Here is a 27203-nt window from a genome sequence, read left to right as displayed (position 1 = left end):
CTATCGAAAGAGTACATCAAGCGGAATTTCTAGTGTTGGGTCCGCAAAGGTTTCCTAGTACAAGAGGAAGCAGAGATCTATGGTGCTCAACTTGACAAAAGCATAATACATGGTTGCAAGTTAAGTGACATGTGAGGTGATCTGGACTAGAAAGATACTTGTGGGACTATTTGGTCAGATGATGGATCCAACTGTGATTTATTGTGATAATCAAAGTTGCATTAAGCTCTCTGAGAATTCGGTATTTCACGATCAATCCAAGCATATATATATATCTAGTATCATGATTTATGAGACTGTGTGCAAAGAGGAACAAGATGCTAACGTCTTAACAAAGGCTTTATCAAGAGGGAAGTTCGAGTTCCACATGTGCAAGATAGGGTGGTTGATAATCCCTTTCTTGCTGAGAGGGAGTGTAGCAAGAAAGTCTCAATTTGACTTTGCCTTGGTCAAATTGAGAAAATTTGAATTTCCACGTCAATAGACAACTTTGATGCAGTTAACTTGTGTGATATGGCTCTTATCACTCAGTTAGCTCAGTAAATTCGAGTTAGAGGGCTTGGAGTTCAGTTAAGCATGCGTGATTGTTAAATTTTAGTAATCCAATTCAGTTATATCCAGTTGAGTTCAGTTAAACTAGTTCTAACAGTTGGAGGAACTAGTGGAAGGTCAGTTGTGTAGTGGGACAACAATCTAACTCAATGATAATCCAGTTAACTGATCAATCAACTTAAAATAACTAGTGCATGTAGAGAATTTGAGTTCCTAGTTGTGGTGGAGATTTCAAGGCAGTGTAACAAGAAATTGTAAACTAGTTTGAGTGTAAAGGTTTTGCATGTAGTTAGATAATCAATCCTTGGGAATTGCACAATCAATTGGAAGAAAATTCCTAAAAATTAGGGGCTAATTCTCTAGGAATTGCGCAAGGAAATAGGGGCTTAAGTAGAGGCATAAATTGAATAAGTTTGGGTTAGAGCTTCTCATAGAGCAGAGAGATAGGTTATTCACTTGGAGGTTGTGCTCAGAATGGGAAAGCAATTGTAATACGTCTCTATTATTCTGATTAATGCAAAGAGGCTTGAGGGGTTTTTCCCAATTGGGTTCCCCTAGAAAAACACTGTGCATGTGTGGTTTTTCTTATTGTATGTTTGTGAATGTTGTTCTAAATTGTGAATTAATTTCCATATAGTAGTAGAGTAGAATTGTGTCTCTCGATTTAGATTAAAATTTATTGAGCAGTTGCAATTCGATCACAATATTTCTACAATATTCACTTTTTTGATAACATTTTCAGTGGACCCAACATTTAGATTTTGAAAATACAACATTCCGATGTCGTATTTATCTTCAAATTGGACACCTACAAAACGTGTCCATAAACAAAGAAAGATCCAAAAAGGAAAAAGAAACAACCCCAAAAGCTAGAGGGTTGACAGTTTTAGGAGTAGCTTTCCTCAGATGAAGAGGACAGCGGAATAATGGAGAATCCTATGGATACTCAGAGAACACAAGAAATCTCTTAGGATGAAGGAGTTGAGTAGAAGGGAACAACGATTCAAAGTACATAAATGACCGAAGCAACAACAACCTCAGTTCCAATGTAGCGGATCAAAGCATCTCCCTCTGAAAAAGAGATGGGAGGCATTAAAATATCCCATGCATTTGAGAGTTCAGACTCAGATAAAGAGGCCTCTTCGAAGGTGGTAGAGAATCACATGGAAATTTGGGAAGAGAAACAAATGGCAATTGTAAATGCCGCTCCTAATCAAGGAGTTTAGAGAAAAATAGATAAAAAGAAAGGCAAAAAAGGGTAATTAAGTGTTTTTACACTTAGCCCCAAAATGTAATTTTACAACTGTTTCTCTGGTTATGTTTTTATGTGAACCTCCGATTATTGGAGGAATGCTTTATTGGAGATCTACGCTCAATTTTTTGTAGGCCTCTTGACTGACGGGATTAAATTCTTTCAAGCATATGCAAAATGTAATTTTGTCCCTGTTCTCACGTTGAATAAAATTATGATTTTTTCTTTGAAAAACATTTAAAAATGAACTCATTTAGTTTTAATTTTTTTGAAGGTGTATAAACTAACTCCAACTTATAATACCATAAACTCTTCTTTACGTTTAACCATATTTAAAACATTTAAGAACTTGATATTCATGCTTAAGTCCATGAATCATTTCAAGAACATAAACTCGATTCTAAACTAATTGATATAGCAATTCCTTACTTACATTATAAACTTATTTTCATTGCGTATTCAAAATTCAGTGAATACATTATTGCTTTTTATGTTAACATAAACAAAAACTTTGTTGCTACATTCACTATATAATGGTTGTGAATTTGAATTTCTATACAAATTTTAATGAATATATTATTGCTTTTTAAATTAACATAAACAAAAACTTTGTTGCTACATTGTTGTGAATTTGAACTTCCTCTACAAATTTTAGTGAATACATTATTGCGTTTTAAGTTAACATAAACAAGAACTTTGTTGCCACATTCACTATGTAATGATGGTTGTGAATTTGAATTTTGGGGGAGGTTGGGCACTTTTGTATTTGTGCTTGGAAGATTTGAGTTATATTTTTTTTGGTATCTTCTTAGACATGCCTATAGAAATATTCTTAAACATATGATGAAAATACACCATTACACTCAACTCAACTTATGGTTGTATAGATATCTTCTTAAACATAGGATGAAAATACACTATTACACTTAAGTTATGATTGTACTTGGTGTACGTTATTCTATATTCTATGCTCCATGGAAAGGCATGCCTGCACATTTGGTCAACAATGTTTCTCGTAAAGAATATGCGTCCAAAAGTGTCACCGACTCTTCGATTGTCATATGCATTTCAAATATTGTCATCGTCGTCCTCCGCTTGCCTTTATCCCCTGTCCTCGCGCCATCCTCCTTCAATTGCACTGCACTGTTTAACCCGCAAACCCCTGAAACCCCAAGCAAATTCGTATGAAATGTCTGCTTCCTCTTCTTCATGGCCGTGCTCCAGGTGCACATTCGTTAACCCCAGCACACAAAATACATGTAAAATCTGCATGGGCCCTCGCCATTCGCCTTTCACGCCTCCCGCCAGTGATGCAACAATTCTTCCATCTTCTTCTTCCTCGGGCGTTTCGGAGTGGCCCTGCAAAACGTGCACATTCCTGAACAAGTTCGGCAAATCTAAGTGTGAAATGTGCGGAGCCATGGCGACCGGGCCGCTCTCCAGTATATTGATCATCGATGACGATGACGATTTGGAGAAGGTCGAAGATGATGGCACTGTGGGCAACACATTTTACCCTCTACGGTCATGCTCAACGAGCGATTCCCCTGCTAAAGGTAAGGAACTCTCCGCTTTTATTCATCGTCTGCTTTTTCTCTGAAAGATATCTAGGAGCATTCAACCAGAAGAAAACATTTCCGTCTTTTCTGTTTTTAGTATTGCAATTCAAATTTCTACTGAATGAAACAATGTAGTACAAAGAGCTTGTTACAAACCGACGATCAATGGCTAAAACCACTGATTCCAAAATGAAAAACCATACTTTTAGAGACCAGCTCAGCACGGCAGAGTTCCTTGCCATGGCATATTCGGAGTTATGACACATGTCAGAGTTTCTGCATTTTGTATGATGGATAAATGATTCATTTGAGCACGCTCAGGGAGCGCTTCCTATCACTGAGCTGGAATCTATCCACCGTTATAACAAGAATATAAGTAGCTGTTACAAACCGATGATCAATAGCTAAAAATACTAATTCCAAAATGGAAAACTATAGATTTAGAGAACAGCTTAGTACGGCATAGTTCCTTGCCATGGCATAGTTGGAGTTATGACCGCATGTCAGAGTTTCTGCATTTTGTATGGTGGATAAATGATTCTTTTGAGCACACCAAGGTAGTGCCTCATATCACTGAGCTGCAATGCATCCACCGTTACAGCAGGAAAATAAATGGCTATGTTATAGCATTATTGCTGCACTTGCTGTTGAAGGGTGTAACTAGTGTCGGTCTTCATAATTGTATTTGTCAAAAGAAAGAAAATGATTTTTTATTGTAAAAGAAATTGACTTATTAAAGCATGGGTTTCATGCTTGGATCAATGGTCAATAGGTCAAAAGCCTCCATTGAAGGCTTCTAGAGTTGAGTCATAAAGCCCTTGTCCATGTCATAATAGTATAGACCCTTCTTGGGCTTTGTAAAATTATAAAAGAGAAATTTTGTAAGACTAGCCTCCTCCACCAAGTCGGCCTGCTCTCCTCATCATATCGGCCTCATAAAGGGAAACCATCACCTTATAAAAGACTATTAATAGAAGTGCATTCGACCTATTGATGGAGTGAATCAAGCAAATCAAGATCTGAAGTTGTTGAAGATGAAAAAAGGAGTGTGAACTGCATATCTTGAAGGACTTGTCATCATAAGAATATTTAGCATGGAAATAAGAAGGGTCGAGGATTTTTGTAGTGAAACCACGAAGTTGTATGGCCAAGATTGTTTGTAATAGATCCATGAATTTGCAGGACATACCGAGTTTTTTGTTGAGGAGCAGAGTTGTGTTGACTTAGACTTAAGTTTGACTTGGTGGAGAGGAGGGCACTTGTTTTTGGTCTTAGGTCCCGGTTGTCTCAATTTGATCTGAATGGTGGAAGAGTTTGACTTTGTTTTCCCCTTCATAGGGGTTTTGCCCTGGCTGAGTGCCTACATCTGGTGTCCATTTGTCTTGAATGATCTTCATGTTTTGACAGATGTTTGATGATCAAGAACCTAATGATAACAAGAAGAAGAATAAGTTAATAAGAATGTCACAAGCAACTATCAAAGTTATAAGAAATCAATTTAAAGAAGCCCTAACTAAGCTGCCCTAGATTTCTCAACATGGTATCAGAGCTAAGGTCAAGGTTAAAGGTAGCTAGAAGATCATTGATGATTGGAAATAAAAAATTTCATGTCTAGTTTTCAACACCGAAGGAGGACCGAATTAATATGACTCAATTCTAAACTCAATTAGGCCGCGAACCTGGGTAATTAGGACCATAAAACAAACTTGAAATTATAATAGTTGAAGGGAGACAAGTAGCATTTTCAAGGACCAAAAGTCTAGGCTACAAGCCTAAGACCAAGCTGGGTTGCATGTGAAAAGGATCAAATTTCTGTTCATAATTCCAAAGTCTGAAATAGTCCCAAAATCTGGAGTTCTAAAGTTAACACATGATGATTGAGTTATCTTTTTGAGGACCAAAAGGTAGTCCTTAAAGCCTACAAAAGAAATGAACCAAGATTGAACTATTCAAAAGCATTTATAGGATTGTTACAAAGTTACAGTCACCTCAAATTAAAAGAGCCGATACCCCTTGTGGAAGGATGAGAATCTCCATATATATATATATATATATATATATATACAAGGCTTGAGCCTCAATAAAAGCCAACTTGAAGAATCACAGAATAAAGCTTGTCCTGAAGTCTAATTCAGAAAACCATGATCTATCAATTGAAGAAAGGAAGAGTTCGTGAACAAGCTCTATATCTTTATAGGAGTAGTCTATCATTTTGAAAAGGAGTTGACTCAAGAGTCAACACCTTATAACTTCTAGCATTTCTTGGACCAACTTGTAGTCATTCATCAAATTCAAGTAAGTGTTATCTTTACTCTTTATGCTTTAATCATCTAACAATGTGCACTCAGTTTGCAAGAAAAAGGCAAATGGAACATCAATCCTGTTGAATTTTGTGCAAATAAGGGAGAAATTTCCCTAGAAAAACACTCTATGAGTTAAGCCCTTTCACCCTGTTGGAAATAACACTGAGAGGGGGGGTGAATCAATATTATCAAGTCAATTATTTTTATTTCACACCCAGATCATATACGCTACTTCAGTTAGAGAAAACCGCGTATATACACAACTACCGATAAGGAAACAAGTGCATACCATGCAAGCTTATAATTTTAATCTATTCTATAGATGTTGATCATTAATCTGTGTATCAGATTCATATAAACAGTAACCAGGAACAGTAAAACATAGCAGAAGACAATCACACACAAGAACACAAGATATAAGGTGGAAACCCAATGTGGGTGAAAACGACCTGCTGCAATTCGTCTCTATCTTCTTTTAATTAGAAACTTCTTTTTACAATGTTTCTGTACTGGTGCAGACTTATATCAATACGCAGGCTTCAACCTGCATAAGGCTACAACCTTCTCTCGTTTTCCAGCCTCTCCTGGAATGGAACTACAACCCCTTTGGCTCTTGTACTAGCTGAGGTACTAGTACGTAGGTGCTGACCTACAGAAGGCTACAACCTTCTCTTTCTTCCAGGGACCACGTTTCATAAATTTTCAGACTGGATCCATGAATAACATCAATCAAACATCAAGAATTTCTGCATCAAACAATCTCCTTTTCACCAATTAAAACTGAATCAAATAGACACTTCTCTGACAGCTGTACCCAGAACACAGTAACAGTAACCATACACCAATTCTGAACCCAGATCACTGCAGTAATCAACAGAAGCAGCTAGAACATAATTTAAGAGACGTACGCTACTTCAATATTCAGAAACCTGCGTGCATACGCTTCTGTGTTAAGACCAACCTGCGTATACGCACTTTTGACTTACAGAAACAGCGTGTATACGCGCCTTCGCTTCACTGAACCTGTGTACAGATCTATAAAGATAATTCACTCCTTCAAATATTCAGACATTAGTTAACCCAGATTATCAGATTTATAGATCAAGCGTGCGCCACATATAACAGATCAAAATCATATAAAGATACTATTACTCAAGCCTTAAGATTTTGACCCATCAATAGAACTTATCCTTTTCTTTGCGCTTAGGTTCCTCCTTCGTTCAGATCCAGCTCTGCACCATAACCCCAATCACCAGTATTCCAGATCTAGCACTTTATCAGATATTCAATAATTCAGATCATGACCTTGCCTAATGATCTCCTTCCTCTTTTATAGTCTTAGGCCTTTCACAATACCACGGTCCAAAACCATAACAAATCAATACCATGGACCCAATACTTGGGATCAACACTTCGGACGAGATACCATGGTCCAAAACCATAGGTTCAAATACCAAGGACTAAATACCATGGACCAAACATAAGTTCTCCCACATGTACGCGCTTTTCCTTGCGTGAAAGTGCGTGTATACGCATACATGTCTTTGGAACGTATAACCCGCGTGTATACACGACTTGGTCACGATGAACCTGCGTATATATATTTTTCCTTCATTCTGAGAGCTTGAACTGAGATCTGTCACCAGAGTGAGTTGCCATCAAGGACAACACCTGTGCCATAGCGCCAAACCTGTGTCATAATGCCAACACACCCTTGAAGTGAATTATTTCTCAAGTGCAAATTGTTCTTATAAGTGCAAAAGTTATTTCAAAATTGTTTTATAAAGGTATTTTGACATGTGCAAAATAAAATCACTTCAGTGATCTAATTTGACATGTGCAAAAATGGATCACTCTAGGAACTTCCAAAAATCTAATTCTAGTTAGGGATTTTGTATCAAAGATTCCTATATTGAAGAGAAGCCTTCATTTGCAATACATCGAGTTCTCTCTCTTGCTTTGGTGATCTAGCTCTCGCATTGGTGATCAAGCCCTCGCATCAGTAATTTATCTCTCTTATTGTTAGCAGATCTATTGTAGATTTGCAGATCTCTGATTATCAGTGGTAGATCTCTTATCATCATTGGCAAATCTCTTATTATCAGTGGCAAATCTCTGATTATCAGTGGCAGATCTCTTATCATCATTGGTAGATCTCTTATTATCAGTGGCAGACCTTTGATTATCAGTGGTAGATCCCTTGTCATCATTGGTGATCTCTTTTACATTGGTGATAAAGCCCTTGCATCAATATTTTATCTCCCACTGTTAGCAGATTTATTGGAACCCTGTTATTTCGTTTCATCATTGGCAAATCTAGTGGAGATTTCTCTCTTGCATTTTTGGATATTTCTTTCTTGCATTATTGTTTGGGAGATTTCATTCTATTGGCGAGATCTCTATCTTGTATTATCATTGGTGGCAGATCTCACTTGTATCAGTTTTTCAAATCTCCTATTCGCACTTGTAATCTTTGTTGAAGGATTGAAGGATTTGTTATTCTACATTTGTGATCAAATCTCTCACTTCAGAAGATCTGTCCTAGTTTGAAAAGGGGCAATGTTGTTGTCATTGAGAAAAGGGTTTTGTACTCTGCTTATGTATCTTGGCTGAACATTTGATGAAGATCTAATAGAAAAATATTCTTAAAGGGCTTTCCCCCACAGTGGAGTTTTTCCCTTGACTTGGACCAAATCTGCTATCTTACTATTCATTGACTGTCTTCTATATGGCTATTGGTTACTGTCTTGTTTAAGTTTAGGACATGCTCTTTTCTTAGGACAAAAGCTTCAATATTCCATAGTAGCCCATTTATTAATTCAATCACATGAATCATTATCATATTGACAGTTACTGAAGAAAGAACATATGCAATAAATGACGAAGACAAGCCAAGACAAGAGGACACAATAATATGGCACAAGCCAGGGAAAAACCCCAAGATGGGGAAAACCCTTGATCAAATCTTCTTATTATTAATATCAAATGTTCAACAGAGAGACAGAGACTCGAAAGTACAATAGATCAAAGTCAAATTGATTTGCTAATTTGAAAGTCCAACCTTAGACAAGAAATAGGTGTTGGCATTATGATACATGTGTTGTCCTTGATGGCAACTCACTCACAGGTCAGTTAGATTTGATAAATGGCAACTCACATTGTAATAAGTCAATTCAGAGGTAACAGGGCAATGGTATAGAAGATCAGGAAGTTGGAACAAAGGACTACAAATCAGAATCGAGAAGTTGAAGAAAAATGATGTTTTAAGTTAGTTTAAGCTGTATACCCAGGTTCACCTTGTCCAAGCAGCATATACACGCGAGTTCATAGAAAAAAAAGAGCGTATACGTATGCACGCACTTTCACAAGAGGAAAAGCGCGTATGGGTTGGAAAATCAAGGAAATTTAAGATTAAAGAATACCAAGGATCAATGCCATGGTATTAGCCCACAATATTGAGCGGAGTAACAATTATTTGATCCCATCCAAGAATACCACAGGTTCTAGCTGTTGTTTTGGTCCGAGGTATTGAGAAAGGCCAAAAACGATATAAGGAGGAGAAGATCAAAGGGCTAAGTGTGCAAGTGAAAAGGTTTCTCAGGAATACTTCTATCTGAAGTATATTTTATGTTGCAGGGGCTATGATTATGATATGATTTGAAATATTTTGTGCACCTTGGATACAATGTTGGATTAGGATCATGAGATCTGAAATGAATTATCATTGTATGATCTGATATTGGTTGGGCTAAATCTGATTGCTTACGCATGTTTTATTCTTTAAATGTCATGATCTGGGTATGTCTGAAGTTTAGAATAGTAGTGAAGTTGTAAGTTAGTATTTGCAGATATATACGCTGGTTTGCCTTGGTGAAGGTGCATATACACACTGGTTCGACTCTTCCAAGTAGCGTATGCAAAAGAAAAGCCTGTTGTTCAGAAATGACTGATCTATCTAATTAGTGCTGCTGTTTTACTGTTGTCTATCAATGATGTCTTCTTAGATCTGAAAGTAGAACTAAATGCATAAGGAGATTGAGTTTGGTTGATTGATTTATTAAGTGAGAAGGGTGATCTTTGCTGTTGTTTGTTTAGATCTCTGTAATTTGACAGTAGATCTTCAAAATGTTACTGGTTGATACAGTTTTGATTCAGAGGTTTTTATGATTCAGTAATTTTGGAGGTATACGCAGGTTTGATTAAAGGAAGTAGCGTATACATGCAAGTTGGCTTCATTGAAGTAGCGTATACATTCTGACATATGATTTGTGAGGTTATAGTTGGTTCTGGTTGATGATGCAAGTTTCTGGGTTCAGCACAGTGTTTTGGTGACAGTGATTTGACTGTTCAGATTGACTGATTGTTGGTAGATGCAGTTATTGCAGTGGTGATTAATTGTGTGCTTATGTACCAGGAGTATCCAGTTTGAAAATTTATGAAATGTGGTCCCTAGAGGAAGAGAGAAGGTCGTAGCCTTCTGTAGGCAGGCGCCTACGTACTGGTAAACATATCGGCTAGTACAAGAGCTAGGGGGTTGTAGCTCCCTTCCAGTAGAAGCTGGAGAATAAGAGAAGGTTGTAGCCTTCTATAGGTGGGTGCTTGCGTACTGGTATGAATCTACACCAGTACAAGACTGTAAACAAATTTTCTTTATATTAAAAGAAGACATAGACGACAACAACAGGTGGTTTTTCTCCCGCATTGGGTTTCCACCTTAAATCTTGGTGTTCATGTGCATTGCTTATGTGTGATGGTTTATTTATGTTATTACTGCACATAGCTACTGTTTAATAAAGTATTAATGCACTGATTAAAGATCAACACATGATGAACTAACTGAATCATAAGTTCACTAGATATACGCTGGTTTCCTTAACAACAATTGTGTGCACACGCGAGTTCAATTCATTGAAGTAGCGTATATAAATCTGATTATGAAATGAAAAGTTATTGAATTGTTAATACTAATTCACCCCCCCTCTCAGTATTATTTCCAACAAGAGGCTCAATGACTGCAACTCCAACACAATGTTAACAAAGGTTACTCCTGGTCTGGTTAGGGCTACATATTGTATGCTGTTGTCTCACTCAATCAACCCAACACAACTCCATTCCACAATGTTAACAAAGGTTACTGTTGGTCTGGTTAGGGCTACATACTATATGCTGTTTTCTCACTCAATCAACCCAACACAACTCCATTCCTACTGCAGCTAACCTTGACATATAAGGAGCTTCCTTCCGTTGCCCCTTAAGGTTGATCTGGATCTAAGATAAGCTCTTCTCGGCCCTCTGGTCTAGAATCTATGGCCCTACTTTAGACAACAGATTAGGAGAGCGGTCTTACAAGGTAAGAGATTCTTCCTTAAGATGATCATAAACTGGCCCAAAAATTATTACACAATTCGGCCTCATATTCTGCTCTTGGATTTGATCCTGCAATGACAAGAAGGCCCATACAAAGTGCACAAAATTTTCCCTTCTGTCCAGCAACTGTCTCTCTTGATAATCTCAACCCTATGACAAGAAAGAAAGCCCAAAATAGAAACCCCTTCGACCTCCTTCTAAACTTGGCTACCTCGGACTTGCATTTTTGGCATTTGATGTGTCAAATGAGGTTGGAAGAACCTCTATTTATAGGAATCGTTGGGGGTTCAAGTGACGTGACAATTGGGCTTTATGAGCCTACAGAGAGGTGAGGCCGACCTTGATAATTTACATATGAATGGGCATAAATTCAAAAACCAATTTTTCCTTATCCAAATTTGATGATCTTAGGTCAATTTTGGTCTTCTCGAAAAGAGGAATTCAATGCCATAATTATCTTCTTCAAAAGACCCGCACAAAGTGGAATTTGGCCCTAGTTGCCAATTTTAACATGTCTGCACTTAAAGGTTGAAGATCTAAGATAATTAATTTAAAAATTGCAAAATTTAACAAATCCTTCAAGATAGAGGTATGTAATCTTGAGGTATGTATAATATAATCATTTGTTAAAAGTCTAGTATGAAAAGTTTTAGGGTTTAGCTACTTCAAGAGTTTGCAAGTTTTCTTTTGTGATGAAAATTGAACACATGGATACCCTTACCCTTATACTCTTGTTCCTAACTCATGATGTCTAGGGCTTATAGGTATTTGACAATTCTTTATGAAAATAAATATTGAATAATTTTTTTGACATAATGCCCTAGAACTAGTCAGGGTTCATACTCTAAATCCCTTGGAATTCATTCAAGAAACCCTAGATAGTTATTACGCTATTGTACTTGTATATTTTGGTTGTGTTCTAAATATTATAGGTATATATCAAAGGAAACAAGGTAGACATGCTGATCTTAGGAATGGTAAGTTGAGTTGGATTCTTGGACACTCTAAATAAAAGTTGATTCATATGGAAATAAACCATGAAGATGTTGCCGTGATTCAGTGGGATTTAGAGGGAGCCTTTCAATAAGGAAACCCTACAAGGTTTGTAAAAAGAGCATTGGCAGGTATGTTTAAGACCACTAGATTTGTAGTTAATCTTCTTCATTAAAAGGTACAATCATTTTTTTTTTTAATTTTGCTTTGGATTACTAACTCTTTCTTGTCTAGGGTTTGTTATAGAATCATTAACATTCTATATTGTTAGGGTGATTAATCTTTAGATTAAATCTACCCTTATCATACTATCTACCTTTTGTTAACTTCTGGTAAAACCCTAATTTTTAGGGTTCACTATGAAAACCCTATCCTTTTTTAATGTTTAAGGCTTGGTGATGTTTCAATGAAGCCCTAGTCTACTTAGGGTTTGTTGATAAAACGAAACATATATTCATATTCTACTCGCTTGATATTTAAGATTTTGGTAATGTTATGAAGAAACCCTAGCCCTTTTAGGGTTTGTTATTGATATCTAGGCTATATGATGAAACCCTAGATCTTTAGGGTAAATAAGGTTTATGACAAAACCCTTGAAACAATTAATGAAAGATCCTAGGAAATAAAATCCTAGGTGTATGTGCTTCCGTTTGATTGAAACCCTAGTTTTATGTATCTAGGGTTTACGATAAAACCCTAGTAAATATTGAAATTAGATTCTAGGGTATAATAATAGAAACTCTCGAAGTATAATGCTTTTGCCATGATTAGATTGCTAACTTAATTATTGATGTCTATGATTTAGTTTTTATAATAAAATCTAGGGTTTATGACAAAGCCCTAGTAGAGTTTGATATAAAATTCTAGGACACGATAATAAAACCCTAGATATGGAAATGCTTTCATTATAATTGAAATGCTAACTCAATATAGTTGCTGACATCTAAGGTTTTCGTCTTAAAATGGAATCTAGAGTTTGTGACAAAAACCTTAGCATAAATGGATGCAAAAGTCTAGGGTATGAAAGGTGTAACCCTTATTGATTATTAACCTAACTAGGTTTAGGTTTTAATTGTCTAAATCTTGTTTGTTTTGATGCTCCCATTGTAATAACATGCTAACCCTATTTTAAATAAAGTTAACTTCTTGATTCTGTCTCTTTGTACTAGGTTGTACTTCTTGTTAAAGATTTGCAAACACATAGCCTTCAAGATGTTGAAGATGTTTACTTGATGATAATGTTGAGCATGATTGATAGAGGGATCCGTAAGAATTTTGATGACATTGAAGTTTACATTGATGATTAATGGATGACCTTGTTGTTGAGAAATCTAGGGCAGAATAGATTAGGGTTTTATAAACTTGATTTCTCTTTATCCTTGACACTTTCTTGTGATATTAAATTAGTGCATCATTATTATTATGTTGTTTTGTTCATCATCAAGGCAAATGCCAACAAGAAGATCACAATGCAAACAAGAAGACACCAGAAATAAGCTCCAAGCCAGGGGAAAACCCACAAGGGGAAAACCTAAAAACTCCTTATAGAATCAATTCAATGAAGACTTCCAAGGCCTTGACCCAAGACCAACCACTCAAAAGATAAGGCAACTAAGCCCCAACGAAAACTCTGCAAAAAAACAGATCTGAGCAAACTCGCATGTGTGAAATAGAGATGCCAAAGGCAGAAATTCGGCTCCTCCTCTTCTTCACTACTTCTCTTAGAAATTTTGTTCTTCCTTCTTGGTTCATATCAAATCAGAAACTTTATATGTTGTGTATCCGTATGAGCTCGAGCTTCTCTTTTATAGGTTTTTTGATGGGCAGATTAGGCCTCTTCTAGGTCGACTTACCTTTTGGTGGCTTCTAGACTCTACATAAAAAATATTTTTCTTATATTTTGATACAAGAACCCTCCAAGGGACTTTACATTATGACCTTTGACCTTTGACTTGACATAATAAATCCTAAGCACACAATGGGTGCTAGACCTACAGTGGGCAAGAAACCTATTAACAAATAAATTATTTTCTTTTATAAAAATACATTTCCTTCTTTTTTTCTTTTTTATTTTGATATACAACAATGATTACATCAATTCATGACTCATATACAATTATGAAGACCGACACTAGTTACATTTCAACACTCCCTCTTAACTAGGGAGGTATTCATAATTGACTACAGGTACAAGGACAATACTTCCATTGAATTATTCTCATAAGAAGAGTTGGATTGGTAAGCCATCTCATAAGCTATCTTTTCAGCTTATGTCAGTGCATCTCATCATATCAACCAACATTGTCATATAGCAAGGCCTTGACTAACAACTCTATCTCTCCACTAGATTAGAGCACAATGTTGGGGAGACAATGATTTATAGACACCTTCATCATTGTCTCTCAAGGCACATACCCCATTCGGATGTTCATAAGGTATGTCCTTTTAGGACCATTCCCCTCTTGGATTTACACATCCTCAAGGAATTTCCTCTTCGACTACTCTTTCCTATTGGATGCCCTACCTCATCCTCAAATAGTATCGGTATTGGTCTCAGATGCTTACCTAATCCTCCATTCTTTCTTCATGATATGAAGACAAGAATGATGTGTCTATCTCTCCCTCTTAACCAGGGAGGATCTACTTATTCCTTTACTCATGAAAGGAATATATCCAAGCTCCCTCTCAACTAGGGACTTGCTTCCAATATCAACTGTCTATTCTTTTGTGGAGATCATGGTACTATCAGCTGCTTGTAGGCCTCCTTTTTCTTCATCATCAACTTCTATGCACATCATGGAGCCATCTTCTTTCACAAATTCTCGTAGGGACAAGCCATCACTTTCCATATCATCAATATTTACCTGTTGCATATTCACGAACCAGTCACTATGGAGCTTGAACATGGCTCCCTCTGAGCATTGGGAAAGTGATCTACCAAGACATGATCATCAAACCATTTGCTACCTTTCCTGTCAGTGATATATATCTTTTGGACTTAGACTGCCAAAGTCATCCACTCAATTTCTGCAATTGAATCTCAATCATATCATATCTGTCTGTCACTAAATCTTCTTGCAAAGCATCTTCTTTCGGTAGAAAAACTATATTGAACCATCAGAGTCATCGGATTATAATAGCTTCTTTTCAACATGTCATGCCTTGTCTTCATCAATATCCTTATTCAATCATCAGGAAGAGTCATCCTCACATTAGGTTATCTTGTCAGGGATTTTGTAGCTTCCTCTGAAGTCAATAGTCTTTTTCATATCATATCGAACGTTGATTACCAATATGACTTCAACTGGAAAAGGCCCAACCAAATTCAAAACATGCTAATGCAACTAGGCATATTTCTGTATCTTGCTCTTCCTGCGTATTGAAATCATAAGTTAACTAAATCAAAGAAGATTTTCAAAAACATTCATACCTCTTGCGTATTGAAATCATAAGTTAACTAAATCAAAGAAGATTTTCAAAAACATTCATACCTCTTAGTTCAACTGGTCATATAACTTGCTTCAAACTGCTCTCCATCCCGAAGATGGGACTTAATCATGCTGCAACTGTATCAAAAAACTTCTAGGAAGCTTGCCCCAAATCTGAGAGAGTAGAAAATGTCTGTAATATCATCATGGTCCTTCTTCTACTAGGTGAAGAAATCTTCCCATGAATTCATCTAATGGAGGATCCTTGAATGACCCCCACCAACCAGTTGTTGCATGAACTTATGCTATAAATGTATAGGGGATTCTCTTACAATGTTGTGCCAAATCTTTCTTTTCATCAATCATCTCATAATGTCGATCTTCTCAATCAAGTATCCATACGACCTTTCTTTACATGAATCTAACTACACACATCAGAGTGCCCAAGGATCCAACTTGTTTACCAAGTTACTACAGGGTCTGTCCATTTCCCTCCTTTTATCATGTTTACCGAACCACAGGATTTGCTTTTCTAAGCCATCTTTCTTTGCTTTCCTCATAATGCTCCTGCAATACTTATTAACAAACACAACCAAGCAAGTATATGCAGTGTCACAGGGATGCATCCCCCAAGGTGGGGGACGCTTCCCGACGCTTCCCCACTCTTTGGGGATGGGGAAACTCTTGGGGAAACGTTTCCCCCACGTCCCCTTTTTGGGGAAACTCAGGGAAACTCTCGGGGACGTTTTTCTGGCGACGAAACGTGATTCCTTTGCAGGGGGGACGCATCCCATTTTTTTGTCTAATAATTTTTATAAAGCATTAAAAATTAAAAAAATACAAATTTAAATATATGAAAAAAAATGAAACTATATTAAAACTTAAAACTTGTTAAAGTTTTTTGTTTGTTTGTTTAAATAAATAAATAAATTAAATTGTATGAAAATTTAAAACTTTAAAAATTAAATAAAAACAATAACAAAAATAAAAAAACTTAAAGTATATTAAAACTTAAGACTTAGTTTTTATTAATATTATTTAGTACTTTTTGAGAAATTTTATAGTATTTCTCTGCTCAGTGCTTTCTATGTTTACTTTTAGTTTAGTATTCTATGGCTATTTTAGACTTCAACATAATGTCAATGTCATTTTCATATGATGAATTTACTTTTTATCGTTTTTGAAAATTTGATGTGCATTGCATAATTTCAACTATCAAATGATGAATTTATTAATTTAAACTAGATGTACCTTGCATCATGCCAAATGATGAATTTAGAAGGAACATTGCATAATGTCAAGAGATGGATTCAATTTAGTAATTTATTTTTAGATTTACAATGCAGAAATGTCAAATGATAATTCATAAATGATAATTATCTAATAACTAATACTGATCATATTTAGTCTTTAGATGTACATTTCATAATTATTAAGATTTTCTATTTAGTTATTGACATATTTTTGGGATTTTATTTTTTTTATTTTTATATATCAATTTTTTAATAATTTATAATTTTATAATTTTTATGACTATGATGTCCCCCCATTTCCCCGAAAATTCCCTAAATTTTGGGGTTGCTTATATACGTCCCCCTTGTGCATATCCTCACTCCTGCGTTTCCCCGTCCCAGAAACTTGGTGAAACATTGAGTATATGTAATAGTAAAAGCATGATGTCCATCATTCTAGGGTTTCCAAGGAATCTAGGAGGATGGACTCCTAGGGTTTTCAAATACAAATCTTATCTTACGAAATCATCACATCCATCCATACTAGGGTTTATCAGATACCCTAAACTACACACAAGCCCTAGAAATCAGCAAGTAGTGTTTATATGAGGGAACAAGTAAGTTAGGGTTTCCATATAACAAGGGTTTCTCATATACCATCTAGGGTTCCCAATTCTAGACATCAACAATTTTCAATAAAGACTACAAACCCTAGAACCATATATAAGCAACTAACCCTAAGACATCTCATGTTAGACCCTTAACCAAATGAACATGTTGTACATACCTCAAGGTTACATAAGTTTGTCATAAGGACCTGCTCTTCTGGATGCCATGGTCTCCTTATCGAAACTTTGTTCAAGGTTTAAAGTAATTTACATATCTCACAATATATTCTATCTTCTGTTTAAGACTTTCCATCTTACAGTTGATAGACATTCCTTTTGAATCTTTGGCTTCCTTCCTTCGAACCCTTGTCTTTTTATGAGTGACAGCTACACGATTTCTATTACTGTTTCCAGGGAGACTATTCCTTCTTAAAAACTTAGAGATCCTCTTACTGTTATCACAATTTTATATGACCATTCTGCTTTTCTTTTCACAATATCTTCCATTGCTGGATACCTGTAGCTTCTTTCTTGTAGATGACCTTTCAAAAGATGATTATTCTGTCTTTCTTGAGATTACCCTCTTGCTTCTGACTGCTTCTTTTCTGTTTACAAATTTGTGATGCACAGGTCCCAAATAATTTTATTTCAACAATATCCCTTTACCCATGAATTTTCTCGAAGTCTTCAAGATGTTGACTTTACAACAAAACCTTCCTTTCATTGTTCACTGCCTGTAGCTTTATATATCTAGGCTTCCTTTTCAATGTGAACAATCAATATACAAGTAGCTTTCTTACTGAAGATTAGGCTCTAGGACTAGGGCCTTCAAGATAAACCCTTTTGGTAGATCTCCTTTACAATTACAAAATGACTTCAAAAAGAATGCCACAGTAAATTCAAAAAGGAAATATATGTACCTTTTTGACCACAGGTTGGCTCACTGATTTGTATAGGCTTGGACTGTGCATATATATGCCAATCTCGTCACTGTAGCTATGCGTGCACAGAACCTTCATACGTTTGTGGATCCCATACCATAGGTTCTTGTCTTCTATGCCACTCCATATGTCAACGAATTTGAACAAGGTTATTGTAGCTTGATGAATAGGCCTACTGTGCCTTCAATTTATTTGAACTAAGTCTTCTGTCATGCACAAAATTAAGATAGAAGTCTCCGCTCCTTTTTCAAGATGACCAAAACCTATTAATTAGGCCTACAATTCAGATTATCTTGAGACTATTGGGAGGACTGATCCACACTTGTAAGATATACTTTAAACATGGAATTGATCACCCACAAATATGCTCAGAACTTCGATGACGATGGCTTGATAGACCTAGTACTTCTTTTGTATAACTCATACTAGGGTTCTTTTTATGCACAGGTGTTGAGAGTGGATGTCAGTTCCCTCTTTTAATAGGGCTTGAGATCAGAACTTCGACTCTTTTGAGAATGTAATGATAATCTTCTTCTAGGGCTCCCAATAAGATTTATGCTCAGAACTTTAGAATGAGACTCGGTGTCAACAAATGGACCCTTTTAATGTCAAACTTCAGAATTATTTGACCCACTGTGTAATTTCAAATACTATGGAGATGGTTATAGATCTTGTCTCTTGTGCTCAGAGATGCGCTTTCCTTTCTAGGGAGTTTGGTCCTCCAAGAGTAATAGAATTAGCCCTTCGACCCTCAAAAATAAGGCTTCTTATGCCCTCACTTTCCTTGTGCGAGTCTGCAGCCTTGTTACAGAATGTAGGGCTAACTAAAGTGCCCACAACTTTGATCTTTTTCACCTTAGGAGGTTCGGTCTAGGTAGATTATCTTCTTGTGATGAATTGGAGCCCAATAGATCTACTCTTCTGCTCTTTTTTCAAAGCCCTAGCTCTAATATCATGTTGAGAAATCTAGGGCAAAATAGACTAGGGTTTTATAAACTTGATATCTCTTTTATCCTTGACACTTGCTTGTGATATTAGATTAGTGCATCATTATTATTATGTTGTTCTGTTCATCATCAAGACAAATTCCAACAGGAAGATCACAATGCAAACAAGAAGACACCAGAAATAGGCTCCAAGCCAGGGAAAAACCTCATGAGGGGAAAACCCAAAAATTCCTTATAGAATCAATTCAATGAAGAATTCCAAGACCTTGACCCAAGACCAACCACTCAAAAGATAAGTCAGCCAAGCCCCAATGAAAACTCTACAAAAAACAGATCTGAGCAGACTCACACATGTGAACTAGAGATGCCAAAGACATAAATTCGGTTCCTCTTATTTGCTGCTTCTCCTAGAAATTTTGTTCTTCCTTCTTGGTTTAGGTTAGATCAGAAACTTTATATGTTGTGTATCCTTGTGAGCTTGAGCTTCTCTTTTATAGGCTTCTTGATGGGCAAATTAGGCCTCTTTTAGGTTGACTTACCTTTTGGTGGCTTCTAGACTCTACTTTACATATTTTTTATTTTTTTATTTTTTCCTTTTGATGCAAGAGCCCTCCAAGGGACTTTACATTATGACCTTTGACCTTTGACTTGACGTAATAAATCCTAAGCACACAATGGGTGCTAAACCTACAATGGGCAAGAAACTGAAATAAATAATTTTTCTTTTATAGAAGTACATTTCCTTTTTCTTTTTCTTTTGACAAATACAACAATGATTATATCAATTCATGACTCATATACAATTATGAAGACCGACACTAGTTACATTTCAACACTTGTTACCATATGAAGTTCCTGAAAGATTGAAGTTTTGAAAGGTTGACGTTCACCAATGATATGATAAAGAAAGAAAGAGCTTGTGTGGCTGAGATGTTTTATCCTCCAGTAGAGAAGAATCTCGGTTGAAAAGAAGTGAATCTCCTCCATAGTTGAAAACATGATGTGAAGACCATAAGGATGTTTGAGATCAGAGAATAGCTGAAGCACTGTTGATGATTATTCGTGATTAATGAAGTTGCAAACAAAGACTTGGTTGTGTTGAGAAGTGCTGAGGCTGAGTTTGGTGTTGCTGAAGAAGTTAAGAAGAAAGCTTCCGACGAGATGTGATAATGGTGATCTAAGCAACATCAAAATGATTAAGGACACCGAAGGTTTGTGCTATATATATATATGTTGAAAGTTTACTACTAATTACGGGTTGTGATTGTGCAGGATATCTCCATAAGAAAGTTGAACACTTTGAAGCATGCTTGGATTGGTAGATATATCTGATTTAGTTAGGAGAGACGAAACATCTTGGGGTGACAAGATGCTTGGGAGGACATCTGGCCAGCTTGTGATGATGTCTAGATCTCGAAGTAAGGAGGGTATCGTTGGTCTTGTTGAGCTTCGACCTTGGATACGATACCTAGATCCTTGGGGTGGTGTTAGAGCTGGACCCTGATGGTACCTATAGTGGCCAAAGCTTGGAACACACCTTAGTCCCACTCGGTTAAATACCTTGGTCAAGTATCTTATTTGTAGCATTGCGTGTGCTGTGACTCTTTGTAGAACATATCATTTTGAGACCATCCATGTATCTATGTATATATGTAATTATGAATACCTCCCTACTTAAGAGGGAGTGTTGAAGAATGTAACTAGTGTCAGTCTTCATAATTGTATTTGACAAAAGAAAGAAAAAATATTTTTTATTGTAAAAGAAATTGACTTATTAAAGCATGGGTTTCATGCTTGGGTCAATGGTCAATATGTCAAAAGCCTCCATTGAAGGCTTCTAGGGTTGAGTCATAAAGTCCTTGTCTATGTCATAATAGTATAAACCCTTCTTGGGCTTTGTAAAATTATAAAAGAGTAAAATTTTATAAGACTAGCCTCCACCAAGTCGGCTTGCTCTCCTCATCATGTCGACCTCATAAAGGGAAACCATCACCTTGTAAAGACTATTAATAGAAGTGCATTCGACCTATCGATGGAGTGAATCAAGCAAATCGATATCTAAAGTTGTTGAAGAGGAAAAAAGGAGTGCGAGTTGCATATCTTTAAAGGACTTGTCATCATAAGAAGATTCAACATGGAAGTAAGAAGGACTGAGGATTTATGTAGTGAAACCACGAAGATGCAGGGTTGAGAATGTCTGTAATAGATCCATGAAGTTGCAGGAGTCAGGACATACCGAGATTTTTGTTGAGGAGCAGAGTTGTGTTGACTTAGACTGAAATTTGACTTGGTGGAGAGAAGGAGGTCAGTTGTTTTTGGTCTTAGGTCCTGGTTGTCTTAATTTGTTCTGAATAGTGGAAGAGTTTGATTGGGTTTTCCCCTTTATAGGGGTTTTGCCATGGCTGAGTACCTACATCTGGTGTCCATTTGTCTTTAATGGTCTTCATGTTTTGATAGCTATTTGATGATAAAAACCCTAATGATAACAACAAGAAGAAAGTTAATAAGAATGTCACAAGCAACTATCGAAGTTACAGAGAAATCAATTTAAATAAGCTCTAGAATAAGCTCTAACTAAGTTGCCCGAGATTTCTCAACACTTGCAACCCCCTGTTTATATTCTTTGGCTAGATATTTGTCTCTCAGATAGACACTATTTTCTTTATCTGTCTTCTTTCAATATTTGTGTAGGAGTTGCTTTCGCACTCCCGCATTGTACCGATGCAACTTTCAGGTGCATTGAATTACTTTGTGGCGATGATCTGTAGGACATCAATAAAAAGAATTGTCTTATCTTTATCTTATCACCAACCACAGTGTAAATTTGACCAAATAAACCAACGAAACTATTTTGTCACTGTACTTAGAAAGGCGAATTGGAGATGCCCCAGCACTGGTAGCTGAGATTGCAAGACTTTGGAGAATGTGTTTTTCCATGCAAATGCTGGTGCCGCCAGCATAAACTAGTGAGAGCAAAGAAAATGAAAGACACAGCAAGGAGAAGCTCGTTTACTGCACTTGGGTTTCACCATGCTGCAGCCAACTCCCTGTTCTGCCTGGCCATGAACATGCATTTGTTGATTTTTCTTTGGCACTTCAAAATCAGGTCTATGTCTAAAAGCATGATCACAAACACACTAAAATGCCACAACACAAGCACTTTGCATAACGGAAAACGTACAACAGTGAATCAATGAAGTACACAATAATATTTTTTTGTCAAACCAAAACTTGTTATATTAAAACTTTAATACAACAAACATAAGGCTCTCGTACTAGGGATCATGGCCCTTACAATCAACCTTGATACAAGGAAAACTAGTGCTTGATGTCAATAACGCATGACAATCAATCTACCCTTGAACAATAGACACTTGACTTGCTGAAGGATTGCTCACACTAGCCCTTTCAGTCCACGTGCTTTGAACACCTGGCAAGTCCTTTGCCACCTATACTCGTAGATGATACTACTGCTCCAATACCTCTGCCACTGCTGCTCACAAGTAATATTTCTACTCCAAAAGTTACATCTTCAGCTCTTCAAACTCTGCGTTTTATCAATCCCTTAGCTGCTCCAAAGGTGACTTAACACATGCCAACAATTTTGCCCTCTAACAGTCCTCTGCTTCTCTAAAGGTTTCTGCTCTTAGGTCTTCACTAGACTGCCTTCTAACAATGGTTGGCCACATCAAACTCACTGCTTACAAGGCCCAACAAAACTGCCCTCCAACAGTGACAAGACTGCAACTCTATCACTGTACTTAGGGCTTGAGAGGTTTTCCTCCTAACAGTGATATTACACTCCAATATCACAGTACTAGGGCACGTAAACATTGTTGTTCAACACCCTTGTTGACAACCCTCCACACTTAGTAAATCATCAACCATAAGACCACAAAGCATACATATTTAAAAACTCGCCGTAGCTTCCAAAGCTCGATTCTGGGCATCAACAGTTTGAGATTTTTGGCCTAACTGCAGTCCACAATAGGATTACCTTAGTCACATCAAAACGCTGTAATATCTCGTCATACAAGCCTGTTTCCCTTCGCTGCCCTTAGAGAAGAACTCGACCTTAGCTCGGCCTAATATTCCACCTCAAACAAGGGTCTCGACCCTCTGTTTAAGCTCAGAAATCAACTCGGTCTAGTCACAGAGATACCACAAAAAATACACATCAAGACTATGCCCAGAAATTGCCATGAACAACCCTCCATTAACTGGACCAGCTAGATCACAAGAGAAAATGCCTAACTTGTCCTTCTCTTCCTTCCAAACTCGAATCCTATGAGGTCTGTGGTCTTCTTGTGGTTATTCTCTTGATGAGATTGCACTCGTGGTGATACCAAATGAACTTAAATCCACCTCTTCTTATAGTGATCTTAGGGGTGCACATTAAACCACAAGGGTTGTGACTTATAGGCCAAGCCGACTTGAGCCTACACAAAAAACCCCACTAACATCAGAAATAAATTCTCTTTCATTTGTCTTTCGCCACTTCATTGAAGCCCTAGGTTGCCCCTTAGCCCTTCAAGGGTTCCCTTGTTGCAAATAATGATTATACAATTAATTTTCCACTTGTGTCTTTGCTCACAACTTTGGGTACATTGCCCATAAAACCATTTTTCTATCGGTCAACTCCTCACAAACCCATTACCTTAGGGGTTGTGGGAGTACCTCCCAAGCTATACATTTCAACACTCCCTCTTAGCGAGGGAAGTACCTCAACCACTTGGAACTTGGAAGTATCTTGTCATTGTCACTAGCCCAATCTTTGGCGTTAACCATTGGAGCATACTCTTTAGAGTGAACCACACTATTCTCGATAGTGTCCCTGCCACCAGAAGCTTCTTGTGTCTTGTTCTCCTGAAATGCTTTCAGGCGTTGCACGATTCCTTCTAGCTAGCAGAAGTCTCCTTACTCCCTACCGACCATGGTCTCTTCTTGGGTTGCAGATTCTCCCTCTGGATCTGCATGCTCTCGCTCGAACTTGGCTCCCTCTGAATCTCAGGAACCTCCTTCTTCCCCTGATCTATAGGCTTGCCCGTTAGCTGGTATAAACCATGCTCCCTAACTCCAATGATAGCTCCAACATAGTTAGAGTCTCTAGGTCTGAGCAACGCTTTCCCTTTCTGGAATATCACCTCAAACCCCTTTGCCTTGATCACTGAGGCAGACAACACGCTGTACTTAAGCTCTGGTAGCCATAGTACATCTTGAACTCGTAACAACCCATGTGATTCCATCCTGAATGGAACAAAACCTGACCTTTTAACAACTTTCTGACTCTTGTCGCCAACCTCCATGTGTAATTTCGTGTCCCATTCAGTTAGAGTCTCAAAAACTTCACGCGGACCGGTCATATGCTTTGATGATCCGCTATCCACGTACCATGCATTCTCGTCGATGGCACCCTTGGAGAAATAGAGACCAAAGCAAAGTCCTCCAATCTTCTTGAGAAGCCATCTAACTTAGAAGATGTAGCAGCACTAGCTATCACCTTCCTATTCTCATTATCTCCCTTCTTCTTCCGTGGGCACGCACTTGCATAATGACCATATTCGCAACACGTATAACACTTCAACTTGCTCAAGTCCTTCTTAGCTTTGCCCTTCATCTTTCTTGCAAGAGCCACATTATCTTCAACAAACTTCTTCTTGTGAAAATCCTTGTCTCCCAGTTTTTCTTGGATGAAGTCATCCCATAACCTTTTCCAATCCGACAACTTATCATGAGTGACGATCCCTTTAATAAATGGCTTCTATTCCTCGGAAAATCCTTTCAAAGCGGTGCTCACCAGCGTAGACTCTGGAACGTTATCTCCAATGGCAGCTAGCTCATCTCGAACTTGAGAAAGTCTTGTCAGATACAGAGCCACACCTTTGCCATCCAACATCTTGGTGTTCTTCAACTTCTCTCTCAATGCTAGCAACTGGTTCTCGTTATTATTTTGGAACAAATCCTGAAGAGCTTCCCACATCTCATGGGCAATGTTCTTCCCTGTTAGATGAGGTATCAAGTGATCTTTGACACCGTCTAGGATGATGAAATTAGCCTTCGTATCCAACTCCTCATACACTTCTAACTCGTTAGGGTTTGTTGGTTTCTTAATCTCCTTGTCGACAAACTCCCAAATCTTGTTCACCAACAAGACCAACTTGATCCTTTCATTCCATGGACTATAGTTGGACAACCCATCCAACCTATCCTCATATCATAAACCAACCACCAACTTTGCCATTGTTGTTAGTCCTTCAACAAGGAGGCAACCAACTCCCTCTTGAGTTGTTCGCTGTGCAAACTTTGATTCAATTGTCCCTTCAAAGTAGCTCTGATATCATGTTGATTTTTCCTTGGCACTTTAGAATTAGGTCTATGTCTAAAAACACGATCATAAACACACTAAAACTCTGCAACACAAGAACTTTGCACATAAGGAAACGTACAACAGTGAATAAATGAAGTACACATGATTTTTTTTTGTCAACCCAAAATTCGTTATATTACAACTTTAGTACAACAAACATAGGGCTTCTGTAGTAGGGATCATGGCCCTTACAATTAGCCCCCATACAAGGAAAACTAGGGCTTGATGTCAACTATGTATGACAATTAATCTACCCTTGAACAAGACACGCTCGACTTACTTGCTAAAGGAGCGCTCACATCAGCCCTTTCAGTCCACGTACCTTGAACACTTGGTAGGTCCTTTACAACCTACACTTGCAGATGATATTGCTGCTCCAATACCTTTGCTATTGCCGCTCACAAGTAATTCTGCTACTCCAGAATAGGTTACATCTTCAACTCTTCAAACTATGCCTTCTATCAATCCCTTAGCTGCTCCAGAGGTGACTGAACACAGTCGAAGAATTCTGCCCTCTAATAGTGCTATGCTGCTCCAATCGGCTCTTCACTAGACTTCCTTCTAATAGTTGTTGGCCACATCAAACTCACTATTCATAAGGCCCAACAAAACTGCCCTCCAACGACGATAAGACTGGTCCTCTATCATTGTACTTAGGGCTTAAGAGGTCTGCCTCCTGATAGTGATATTACACTCCAATATCACAGTACTAGGGCACATAAACACTGCTGTTCAACACCCTTGTTGACAACCCTCCACACTTAGCAAATCATCAATCATAAGACCACAAAGCATACCTCTTTAGAAACTCGTCATAGCTTCCAAAGCTCCTCGGTTCTAGGCACCAAGAGTTTGAGATTTTCAACCTAACTGTAGTCCATAGTAGGGTTACCATAGTCACATCAAAACACTATAATATCTCCTCATACATGCTTGTTTCCCTTCGTTGCCCTTAAAGAAGAACTCAACCTAATATTCCACCTCAAACAAGGGTCTCGACCCTCTCTTCAAGCTTCAGAAATTAACTCGGTCTAGTCACAGAGATACCATGAAAAATACACATCAAGACTATGCCCATAAATTACCACGAACAATCCTCCATTAACTCAACTAGCTAGATCACAAGAGAAAATGCCTAACTTGTCCTTCTCTTCCTTCCAAACTCCGCTCCTTTAAGGTCTGCGGTCTTCTTGTGGTTCTTCTCTTGATGAGATTGCACTTGTGGTGATACCAAATGAACTTGAATCCACCTCTTCTTATAATGATCTTAGGGTTGCCCATTAAACCCCAAGGGTTGTGACTTGTAGGCCATGCCGACTTGAGCCTACACAAAAAACCCCACTCACATAAGAAATAAATTCTCTTTCATTTGTCTTTCACCACTCCATTGAAGCCCTAGGTGCCTCTTAGCCCTTTAAAAGTGCCCCTCTTGCAAACAATGATTAAACATTTATTTTTCCACTTGGGTCTTTGCCCACAACATTGGGTACAAAGACCACTGCTTGGGTACATTACCCACAAAATCACTTTTATGTGGGTCAAATCCTCACAAACCCAGTACCCTAGGGGTTGTGGGAGTACTTCCCAAGCTACACATTTCAACAACATCTCTCACCATTTGGGTAAAACCCCAGCAGGGTTTGAAGCAAGGTTG

At 37.6% G+C, this 27203-nt stretch overlaps 1 protein-coding gene across 1 annotated transcript in view; it reads left to right on the top strand.

Annotated features, from left to right (window-relative positions):
• The first annotated feature begins 2824 nt into the window (after positions 1 to 2824).
• LOC149229636 (endonuclease/exonuclease/phosphatase family protein) overlaps positions 2825 to 27203 on the top strand; it is a 190611-nt gene continuing 166232 nt past the window's right edge. The window contains exon 1 of the mRNA XM_089378697.1: positions 2825 to 3360. Coding sequence (XP_089234823.1) covers positions 2829 to 3360 — 532 coding nt within the window. The 5' untranslated portion in view covers positions 2825 to 2828. The remainder of the gene's footprint in view (positions 3361 to 27203) is intronic.

The sequence above is a fragment of the Pinus tabuliformis genome, chromosome J (genome assembly GCF_031772625.1).
Source record: "Pinus tabuliformis cultivar Carrire ecotype Pingquan chromosome J, CPIR1, whole genome shotgun sequence".
Lineage (NCBI taxonomy): Eukaryota > Viridiplantae > Streptophyta > Pinopsida > Pinales > Pinaceae > Pinus > Pinus tabuliformis.
This window is presented reverse-complemented; position numbering and strand designations above follow the sequence as displayed.